Here is a 12,500-nt window from a genome sequence, read left to right on the forward strand (position 1 = left end):
CGTGGTGGAGGGTCACCATTTTTGTAAACTCTACCTTTATAGTAACTGTAGTTGTTTGAAACTGTGTTTTTGGAGCCAGCCGATGGTAACATGCACATTTGGCTGTAGATGCTAGTCATCATAAACATTTGTTGTACATATGACTGAGGGCTGAAACAAATCTTACAGGTATACTGTACTTTCCTTCTGCTCGTTATATCAGATCTGGTGAAGCTTTGACATGGGACAAGACCACCGCCCCCCCCTCCCCCCACTTGGTCACATACAAAACGTGAACGGTCGGTATGGTCTCTGTGCACAGTGGAATTTTTGTTTAAATTAATTAATTTCGTAAAAGTAGATTTTTTTTAAAGATTTTCATTCATTCAAAAATTCTAACTCGCCTCAACAAACTATCGTGGTGTTGATTTCTGGGATGTGACCAAGTGGGGGGATTGGTCTTATCGCACGTACAAGTCTGGTCGGATGTGAAATAGTGAGCTAAACTGTTTACACAGGAAGATTGTACCGTTAAACGATGGATAGAAATGTGAATTTTTAGTACAGTTATAGTAATACACGATTTTAGTGATCTCTGGTCTGCCTACTGAATTTGCCGGGTTCGGCAGACCCTTGACTTATACTCCACGATTCCATTCATTAATCACTATTTTCGCTGAACCAAATAGAATCTGTACATGTTTATTAGTTTCTCTCTGTTTAGGCCAACAACAACAAAAATAGTCTGTTTACGGTAACATAGGTCACAAAAATAGGGTCGGTAGGTCGTAATTTTTTATTTTATTTTTTTCCCCAAAAAACATATTTTTAAGTTATTTTGGCAAAAAACAAAGACTTTTTTTTTTCAAATGCCCAAAAAAAGTCTAGGGTCGCGCGAAAAAAATAGGGTCGGTCGGGATACCGTAAACCGTATTTTTTGTTGTTGCCTTATTCAGCGAGGTCGTTATCATATTGCGTGATGCTGCGTACATACAGGGTGAGCCAAAAACAATGCTATCCATTAAAATACTAATAACTCCGAAAAATACTTCAGCAATTTACTTCATATTTGTTGTTTATTAGCATGAGAGGTGAAATAATAATTCCAGAAAGTTTCAAGTATGTAGATCAAGTGGTTTTATTTTGACGTATTTCACAGGATATTTTCTTCAAATTCGGAGAATGTCTCAAAAGTAGAAGGTTTGACACTGAGCATTGGGGGGGGGGGGGGGGGGGGGCCGGGTAGCTCAGGTGGTAGAGCACTGGACTTGTGATCGAAAGGTCGCTGGTTCGAATCCGGGCCGGGACGGACACGGGTCAACTTTATGTGCAGACTCAGAGACGGTATCCATCTCCCACCCCCGTGTCACCACAGTGGCACGTAAAAGACCTTGGTCATTCTGCCATAAGTGTAGATGGCCGATACCACCTAAACACGCATACACCTGTGTATCTCATCTAAAGTCGGGTTAAAAACCCGGTAACATGCCCCTAATGGCTTTGCCGTGAGGGCGTAAAACTTGAATTTCTCTCACTGAGCATTGGCCACACTCAATCCGACTTGCACCCTCCAGACTCCCTGTACTTACTGTTTTGACTCATCAATTGTCTGTCGGTGTTTTGTATGCAAGATCGTTCAGAAAAAAAAAGAAAACAAATCTGGAGGGCTAACATCATGTTAGTGTGGCTACCACTCAGGGTCAGATCTCGAATTTTTGCGTCAATCCCCGAATTTGGATTTTCTTCCGAAAGAGCTTATCAATCTGGACATTCAACGTACAAACTTGAATCTTTGTGAACTTATTATCCCATATCTCCAGCTAATGTACACCCCCCGCGGGTTAGGGGGAAGAATTTACCCGATGCTCCCCAGCATGTCGTAAGAGGCGACTAACGGATTCTGTTTCTCCTTTTACCCTTGTTAAGTGTTTCTTGTATAGAATAATATAGTCAATTTTTGTAAAGATTCTAGTCAAGCAGTATGTAAGAAATGTTGAGTCCTTTGTACTGGAAACTTGCATTCTCTCAGTAAGGTAATACATTGTACTACGTTGCAAGCCCCTGGAGCAAATTTTTGATTAGTGCTTTTGTGAACAAGAAACAATTGACAAGTGGCTCTATCCCATCTTCCCCCTTCCCCGTCGCGATATAGCCTTCGTGGTTGAAAACGACGTAAAACACCAAATATAGAAAGAAATCTAAAGCTAATGGACTGGGTGGCCGAGTGGTAACCCACTTGCGCTCGGAAGCGAGAGGTTGCGTGTTCGACCCTGGGTCAGGCCGCAATTTTCTCCCCCCTTTCCTAACCTAGGTGGTGGGTTCAAGTGCTAGTCTTTCGGATGAGACGAAAAACCGAGGTCCCTTCGTGTACACTACATTGGGGTGTGCACGTTAAAGATCCCACGATTGACAAAGGGGTCTTTCCTGGCAAAATTGTATAGGCATAGATACAAATGTCCACCAAATACCCGTTTGACTTGGAATAAAGGCCGTGAAAGGTGAATGCTCGCCTAATAGGCTACTGAGCTTTACTGGCCGATGTGAATGCGTTATATATTGTGTGTAAAAAATGTCTGTTTGTCTGTCTGTCTGTAAAAAATTCCATTTCAAACGGCAGAAATTAATATGTAAGCGCCTAGGGCTATATCTAGATTAGGCGCATAAAAATGATCACAATAATAATAATAATAATAATAATTGTCAGTAAGTACTGGTGTCACATGACTGATGTGAACCAGTTGATTGGCTAATGGCGATGCGCTAAAACTGTTAGCGCACTCTTGGAGTGCGCTAACTTTTCCACAGAGCGTATTCTTACGCCCTTTACCAAAGCAAGACTGTGCTCTCATCCTCAGAATTAATTACTGACATGTAGCTTATATTCTCCACAATACCAAATGACCATAAATTCCCTGCTTCTTAATTAAAGCAGAAGTGGGTTTTTTTCTGACAGATTGCATGTGCCTGTGCCACAGTGCGGCTGCCACTGATCTAAAAATAGAAGCCGCTCTGTTTCATCTAATTCTCGCCGACTTGCATAGATTCTTCTCATCGTGTTAGTGGCATGTAGCTTATCATCCACATTACCAAATGATGAGTTAATATAAAATTCCCACCCGCTAGCAGAAAACACAAGTGTTATTCCGATAACGTACCAGCTGGACCAGTTTGGAAGACTGACTCGATCGGCTCTGTCATACGTAGCCGCACTGACTACACTGAAATACGACTGCATCAGTTCAGTAAATGAATGGTTTCCGAATTATTATTTCAAGGCAAGAACAATCGTAATCGAAAACGTGTAGGGCTCAGAACGTTCTTACCATTATAAGACTTATTACCAGCGTGCCTCGTGCGTGCAGACTCAGTCAGTGCAGACTGCATGCAGTGGTTTGATTGCCCTAGCAGACGACATAAACCCCGCTCAGCAAATTAACATGTTGGGCAAATGTGAACGAAAAAACGATGGGGATATAATACGTGTAGGGTTCAGAGCATTCTTACCGTTCATATTTAGTATCAGACTCCCCGATGAGTGAAGATACAACACGAGAAATATGCCACATTTGTTTTGAAAATGTGCGAACCGTCGAGTCCCGCGGCTTCGAGTCAATTCAAGGGGAGTCACTCCGCACAGTCAATCCATCGAAGCTCGACTGGAGGTTTCGAATCGCAAATAATGAAGAGCACAGCCCTTTCTCCGAGTTCAAATGAGGTCTCTCTGAAAGATCATCACTGTTCAGATTAACGCTACACTGGAATTTACCAACAGAAATTAAAATGCGTGTGACGAAAGCACGACACACTTGAGACACCCCACACAAAAGTAGATCTTTACTGTACACGACCTGACCACACAGTTATGCCTATTCAAATGCGCGTTGCAAAATGTGCGCTTGGAATCTTCTTTTTTCTATGGCGGTACTGACAATATCGTTATTGAAACAATCCCAGTGCACTAAGGGATTTATAGAGCAAATCTCGAAAATAATTATTGAACTCAGCGCTATGCGCTTCGTTCAATAATGAATTTTCTCGATTTGCTCTATAAATCCCTTAGTGCACTGGGATGTCTCAATAACTTAAATAATAATAATAATAATAATAATAATAATAATAATAATAATAATAATAATAATAATTGTCAGTAAGTACTGGTGTCACATGACTGATGTGAACCAGTTGATTGGCTAATGGCGATGCGCTAAAACTGTTAGCGCACTCTTGGAGTGCGCTAACTTTTCCACAGAGCGTATTCTTACGCCCTTTACCTAAAGCAAGACTGTGCTCTCATCCTCAGAATTAATTACTTAGCTTATATTTTCCACAATACCAAATGACCATAAATTCCCTGCTTCTCAATTAAAGCAGAAGTGGGTTTTTTTTCTGACAGATTGCATGTGCCTGTGCCACAGTGCGGCTCCCACTGATCTAAAAATACAAGCCGCTGTGTTTCATCTAATTCTCGCCGACTTGCATAGATTCTTCTCATCGTGTTAGTGGCATATAGCTTATCATCCACATTACCAAATGATGAGTTAATATAAAATTCCCACCCGCTAGCAGAAAACACAAGTGTTATTCCGATAACGTACCAGCTAGACCAGTTTGGAAGACTGACTCGATCGACTCCGTCATACGAAGCCGCACTGACTACACTGAAATACGACTGCATCAGTTCAGTAAATGAATGGTTTCCGAATTATTATTTCAAGGCAAGAACAATCGTAATCGAAAACGTGTAGGGTTCAGAACGTTCTTACCATTATAAGACTTATTACCAGCGTGCCTCGTGCGTGCAGACTCAGTCAGTGCAGACTGCATGCAGTGGTTTGATTGCCCTAGCAGACGACATAAACCCCGCTCAGCAAATTAACATGTTGGGCAAATGTGAACGAAAAAACGATGGGGATATAATACGTGTAGGGTTCAGAGCATTCTTACCGTTCATATTTAGTATCAGACTCCCCGATGAGTGAAGATAAACACGAGAAATATGCCACATTTGTTTTGAAAATGTGCGAACCGTCGAGTCCCGCGGCTTCGAGTCAATTCAAGGGGAGTCACTCCGCACAGTCAATCCGTCGAAGCTCGACTGGAGGTTTCGAATCGCAAATAATGAAGAGCACAGCCCTTTCTCCGAGTTCAAATGAGGTCTCTCTGAAAGATCATCACTGTTCAGATTAACGCTACACTGGAATTTACCAACAGAAATTAAAATGCGTGTGACGAAAGCACGACACACTTGAGACACCCCACACAAAAGTAGATCTTTACTGTACACGACCTGACCACACAGTTATGCCAAATGCGCGTTGCAAAATGTGCGCTTGGAATCTTCTTTTTTCTATGGCGGTACTGACAATATCGTTATTGAAACAATCCCAGTGCACTAAGGGATTTATAGAGCAAATCTCGAAAATAATTATTGAACTCAGCGCTATGCGCTTCGTTCAATAATGAATTTTCTCGATTTGCTCTATAAATCCCTTAGTGCACTGGGATGTCTCAATAACTTAAATAATAATAATAATAATAATAATGTACCTCCAAATATGAAGTAAATTGATGAATTCATTTAATGGTTGGTGTTTTTTTCTGTAGAGCTGTATACGGTTTGTTTCAAATTCTTGTACGCAAATAACTGGACACAAAGAGTGTTACTCATCAGAGAAAGTATCGTGTACACAATATCACACAAGCAAACAGAACGTTCACGGAAACAAGTAGGTACTGGCTCGTTGTATACACTAAAGGACTTATATGTTGTATATAGTAGCCTACCAGTGTTTCGGGTTTACGTTGCAGTATAGATCAGGGATTCTTTAATGTGTTTGTCATATTTATCGACACCAGTGACAAAGGTCTTTGCTACTTTTCAGAATTGTACAACAAGCTTTGCCATCTTTTTCCGTCTCTTTTTAGAATTGTACAACATGCTTTGCCATCTGTTTCCCGCTCTCTAATTCCTTCTTTCTTTCTTTTTTGTTTTTGTTTTGTTAGCTATGTAGATGTTATTACATGTATTAACTGTAATATGACCGTCATGAACATTTTGTTTAAATCGTGTGCATAGTTATATTGAGTGATAACTTCGTTGATTAAATCGACAATGGTCAATTTCTATGACTAATTATTTGTTTGTGTTGGTTTTAACTTAACTGTATAAGGTCAATTTAATAAAAATGCATTAGATAGAATTCTTGCAAGTTGTGGTGTTTTTGGATGAATCGAAAAGAATGTATGTGATCTATGGTGGTGTAAGTTTTGTTTTGTTTCTGTTTTCGGTGTTGTTGATAATAATTATACGTTTTTGACAATTACATCACAGTACGCTAAGAGATGTAAAGGACAAATGGAGAAAATAATGATTGAAGAACACACACACACACATAATTATATATACACCCACACACACACACGCGCACACACACACACATACACACACACACACACACACACAAGCACACACACACACACCGACACACACACACACACAGACACACACCGACACACACACACACACTCACACACACCGACACACACACACACACATACACACACACACCCCCCCCCACACACATACACACACACACACACAAGCACACACACACACACACCGACACACACACACCCCAAACACACACACACACACACCGACACACAAACACACACACACACACACCCACACACACACACACACCGACACACACACACACACACAAGCACACACACACCGACACACACACACCCCAAACACACACACACACACACCGACACACACACACACACACACACACCGACACACACATACACACACACACGCACACACACACACACACACACACACACACACACACACACATCTGGTCACACGTACATTATGCGGAGAACTAAACAGGGACGACAGCACCTTCTGAGCGCGCCTTTCTCTATTCGTTTCATCTTTCTGAGCTTGTTTGTAATCCAAACATAACATATCTATATGTTTTTTAAATCAGGAAATGATACAGAATAAGATAAAATCTTTGTTTTGGATCGATTAACCAAATTTTAAATTCAATTGTGATGTTCCGATTTTTAATGACCAAACTCAAAATCAAATTTTAAGCTTCCACGCTGAAATGCAATCCCCTAGTCCGAGACTTGTCGAAGATTGCTCATCTAAAATGTCAATCAATTCTATCGAAAAATGAGGTCTTACCACGATCACCCACCCCCCCCCCCCCCCCCCCCCCTCTCTCTCTCTCTCCAGGATTTTGCTAGATGGCTTTGATCAGGACACATGAACTGACTACAAATATAATATGTCAGAGTGTGCAAGTTTGTGACTTTTGTTTAGACACACGTGATGCTGTTCGTAACACTGGAAATACGAAGGAGATCTTGAGTTATCATTTTCATTTGCGATATGAGCATTTGTTTAAAACTATGACGCAAAGTGATTGTTGTGGTGAGTTTTCATGTTCCATTCTGGCGAGGCACTTGCACACACACGAACGTGTCTGTGTCACAGAGAAAGGGACACGGAGAGTTTAGTAATTTTTGCACAGCAACAATCCTAGTAGCATTCTCATACCAAGTGATCAAATACTGCTATTTCTCACGAGGAACGGATTCAGCACAGGGTGATGTCACAGTACCGGGGGCAAGTGCCTTGCCGTCTGGTGGTTCGTCTTGAGGCGGTTTGGTTGTAAAGAGCCTTAGACGCCACAGCCTCGGCAGTCTAAAGTCCTATGCGTGTCTGGAGGCACAAGTTGTGTCAGAAACGCTTGTGAAGCTGTGGCCTCTGCTCCCAAGTTATCTGAGTCTGGAGGCGATTTGGTCATTCGGCTTGCCTGGAGGCTTCTGCCTCAGCCATCCAGGGAGCCATGTCTCACAAAACTGTATGCCTGGAGGCACATTTGGTTTGTTTCCCATCGCCGGCTGTTGCCTCGGACAGGCGAGGGTTTATTATGGGGGCGAGGACGCCCCCATTCTATACGGATAGTTTCGAGGTTGACCATGGGCAGCGCCATTTTGTTGTGAAATACGTCATCAGTTTGTGTACACAGGAAGTTGTGACATCCGTCACCCTATGGGAGGGGTGACGTCAAAATTGTTCATCTGTAGAAAGTTGTGAAATCCGTCACCCTATGGGAGGGGTGACGTCAAAATTGGTCATCACAGAGTTTGTGTAACACAGGAAGTTGTGAAATACGTCACCCTATGGGAGGGGTGACGTCAAAATTGTTCAACAAAAACATGATATGTCGCATTGTGCAGGGTCAACTGCAACAAACTCAAACCGAGCCATTCATACCTAGCTGTATTTGAGTGACTTATATACCCGACATTTTTATTTCTTATTTTTAGCACAGGTGTAGGAAAAATCATGAACCAAAATGTTATTTATTTTCTAATTTAACATTTTTTTTACAAATATGACCATGGTCTTTTAAACATACAGTGACATTAAACATTGTTATGTTAAAAAAAAGAAAAAAGAAAAAAAGCTTTTGTGCACAAATCAGAAAATACATTGTACATTTTACCTACAGGCCAAACCGTGAGTGTCTGTGGCAAAGCCCGACCCAGGAAATTGCACTGATTTTATATTTAGATCAGAGAGAAATTGTCAAGAACAGGCGCTTGCATTTGGATGTGTCCAATGATAGTAGGTTTGGTTGTGATCAATCAGAATAATGTAGGAATAAAAATGTATGACAGTTTAGTATGATGACATGTAATTCACATATGCTGAAATATGATATTATACATCATGTAATATTATTATGGCTGTTGCCATGACCATGAAACCCAACAAAGGTTTAATGTAATGTAATTCAAAATACCAAAACCGAGCACCTATTAATCTCGTCTTTGCGCGTGAAGATTGAGGCCGTCTGCCAGTAGCGGTTAGGTCATACAGTGGAACCCCTCTCTAGCGACCTTTAAAATGTTGACAAAAATCGGTCCTTGTGGAGGGGGGTCCTTACAGAGGGAGGGGGGCGGAGTCAGGGGGCCACAAAGAAAGTCAGATTTAAAAAAAAAAAAAGAAAACAGAGAAGTTTGAGTTGCTGACGACCGTTCTCTCTGAAAGCAAACTGCTTCGATTTCATGTTTGTCCTTGGTGTCCACCAGTTCTGGTGCATGTACTACCCTGGCCAAGTTTCCTCTCAAGACATCAAAGAGACCGCCCCAGTATACTCTACAGCCTCTGGGCGAACCACCTCTCATAGCTAAAACTGGGTCAATGACCCCTGGGAAGAAGGTCAGTGTCTATAAAAATTTTACTCCTAGGCCTGCGGCCAGGGGGGGGGGGAGTATACCGGTACCATTTGAGAATCAGACCAAATGAGAATTGAACCATTTGAGAACATCCTTTTTTTTCAATCACTACATCGAATTCGAAGGCCTGCGGCCCGGGGTTCACATGGGTTGGTTTGTTTGTTTGTTTCAAACCCACACCCATATACACACATTTCCCATTTAAACCATTTGTCGGCCCCCTGTCGATATTTATCGACTAAGTTCCTTGTTGTCTTTGTTGTTTCCAAGCTGGGCGTGCTGGGAAGCGGTCTAGAACCAACTGGCGACATATGAACTGTTCAGGGGGGGGTAGCCAGAATCATCATGGGTTTCTGTCCGAGTGATGGGTGTGGTCGGAGAAAGCCAACGGTGTTAAGAGCTTTCTCCGTTCTGTATGGGACAAGGTCAGCCATCTCCTGTTTAAGCGCACTGCAGCCCTCAAACACCGGCACGGTTGGCCTAGTGGTAAGGCGTCCGCCCCGTGATCGGGAGGTCGTGGGTTCGAACCCCGGCCGGGTCATACCTAAAACTTAAAAATTGGCAATCTAGTGGCTGCTCCGCCTGGCGTCTGGCATTATGGGGTTAGTGCTAGGACTGGTTGGTCCGGTGTCAGAATAATGTGACTGGGTGAGACATGAAGCCTGTGCTGCGACTTCTGTCTTGTGTGTGGCGCACGTTATATGTCAAAGCAGCACCGCCCTGATATGGCCCTTCGTGGTCGGCTGGGCGTTAAGCAAACAAACAAACAAAAAAAGCCCTCAAACACGTGTGTGAGGTGGCCAACTGCACCACATTGCCAACATTCAAAGTGAAAAGAGACCCGCAAAGGCAGCGCTGACTACCAGCACTGACACATAATAATCCAGCTGGATCTCCAAACTAACTCCAAGACGCAAGTTTAGCCTTGTGGATTCTCAGGCATTAACTTGACGCATAAAACATCTAACTCAGCATACACAAAAACACAGAATGTTGATTCTTTGTATTTGTCGAAGTTGATGGATGGCCATATCCCGTGTAAAAGCCTAGTCAGATTTGAGATAGTGACCCCCATCGTTTACACGAGAAGGGCCAGGTGCGTACATTTCAGAGATCGCCTTCATACAATGCACAGAAAATCCCGTGTTGAGATGGTGCGCCCAATCGTTTACACAGGATGCACAGGCCCAAGCACGGATGACAAATACATAACACAGAAAAAGAACGAGTTTGAGCTGCATATTCACAGATAAGGCAGATAGGCAGGTAGGTAGGCGGTAAGGCAGACACACACACATACACACACAACACAACGAACCACACCCACACCCACACACACACACACACACACACACACACACACACACACACACACACACACACACACAACGCACCACAACAGAACAACACACACAAGCAACTTCCATGAAGATGGATCTATCCAAACATTTCAGTGTCCCAAGAAACTTGTATTGTCTGTCTCTGACGTCATTTCTTGACGACGCTGATTGGAAATGACGTCATGCAGCCTTTGTCTGTGCAGAAGCCCTGTGTTGAGGGAATTTTCTCTCCGTGTTTTACATGAAGCCACACCCAGCATCCCTATTCGAAACAACACACATCTTTGACATCTTTTATTCAATCGCTTCTGGCATTTTATTTTCGAAGAGTTATCGGACCGAAGGAGATTTTGTACAAACCCAATTTCGATTCAGATTTACGGTTTATGATTGGTTCGTTCACTGACCGCTTCTCGGCCAATGGGGCAGGAGCGATGCAGCTTTGTGTACATTTGGGTGTGTTTTCATTGGCTGAGCAGATCCTGACGTCACAGGTGACGTAAACAAGCGGGAAATCTCCCGCAAATTCAAACGCAGTGAATCTAAAGTCTGTGACGTGCTGCTTCAGACTCAAAATCTCTGTGCTTGAGTCCTTGGAACATCTGGGACAGAGAGTATTGCATGAACTGTGTGAGTTTAATAAACTTCAGAAGATGCCTGTTTTACCTGCACGCCATTCTGCTTTATCCTTGAAACCTCAAGACCCAACAGCCTACATGCTACATTTTGCACTTGCACAGACGTACGCACCGGTAACCGGGCAGATATACACAGACACACACACTGGTACAAACAGACAGACTGATAGATAGACTGACAGACGCGCACACACAAACACGCACACACATGAGCGCGCACACTGCATACACACACACGAACCCACGCACACAAACACACACACAAACAATCATACTCAATCATAGATTATGAAGTAAACTAGAAAGCAAATCATCTTTACAAAAAATAATAGAAACAACAAAACAAAAAAATCAAGGCAACTTTGGATATAACAAAATCTCGAATTTGAACAAAAACGTTAAAAACTGGCGTCGTACCCATCTTGAATGATGTAGTAAGTGGTGTTAGTCACTATGTTCGGCTTCGTGTAGCAGTTTTGAAGAACCATTTTAAGGTCAAGGTCACCTCCGGTCATTTCCAGACGAAGGTCAATGTCGTCACCAAGGCGACGGGAAAGAGGAATTGACGCAACGAGGTTAAATGCACGGTCCTAAAAAACAAGAGTGTGTTGACGGGATTAAAAGCGGGTAGAAAAGAAGAAGTGATGAAGAAACAAGAGGCGAAGCCTTCAAGGCTCACGTAAGAAATCGACAAACCGTAACACAAACTCAATCACTCCGTCACACATACACACACACAGTAAGCATAGCCATAGGTGACACGGTGCAAGAGTGGGAGACACTAGATCTAGATCTGTCTGTCTGTAGCCTACTTACGGGGACACGACTGCCAGATGGACAGATCGAAACTGCGCTTTCGACAGCGCTTCCTCGCGCAGACACTGGAAACACGCTGTGCAGATTAACCTGTAGGAAATCTCCTTTGGTATCTTCCTAATCTATTTTTCTGGAGCTACGAAACCGAACAATGTGAAATCGTCTTCTCCGAATCGGCGAACTGCAGCTCGGTGATAACTGTATCTATACCACAATCCTTCACGCGATCTGACCTAACCTTGACCCCTGACCTGGTCTACATACCACACACGACACAAACCAGTCACCTGTTTTTACCCCCCCCAAAAAAACAAAAAAAACCACCACCACCCGTTTTCTTTGGATACACACGGGGATATAGCTCAGTTGGCCGCTGTCAGCGTGAGTTCGATCCCAGGTTCGGCGGAAATTTATTTCACAGAGTCAACTTTGTGTGCAGACTCTCTTCGGTGTCCGA

The 12,500-nt window shown here is 42.9% G+C and overlaps 1 protein-coding gene across 1 annotated transcript in view; it reads right to left on the bottom strand.

Moving 5' to 3' along the window:
* Positions 1-10,868: 10,868 nt before the first annotated feature.
* Positions 10,869-12,500, bottom strand: part of LOC138954763 (CUB and zona pellucida-like domain-containing protein 1) — a 22,876-nt gene continuing 21,244 nt past the window's right edge. Inside the window, exons 12-13 of the mRNA XM_070326533.1 lie at positions 11,645-11,817; positions 10,869-11,191 (exon numbers count right to left, since the gene is read on the bottom strand). Of these exons, the coding sequence (XP_070182634.1) occupies positions 10,906-11,191; positions 11,645-11,817 (459 nt within the window). The 3' untranslated portion in view covers positions 10,869-10,905. The remainder of the gene's footprint in view (positions 11,192-11,644; positions 11,818-12,500) is intronic.

The sequence above is a fragment of the Littorina saxatilis genome, unplaced genomic scaffold (genome assembly GCF_037325665.1).
Source record: "Littorina saxatilis isolate snail1 unplaced genomic scaffold, US_GU_Lsax_2.0 scaffold_605, whole genome shotgun sequence".
In the NCBI taxonomy this organism is placed as follows: Eukaryota; Metazoa; Mollusca; class Gastropoda; order Littorinimorpha; family Littorinidae; genus Littorina; species Littorina saxatilis.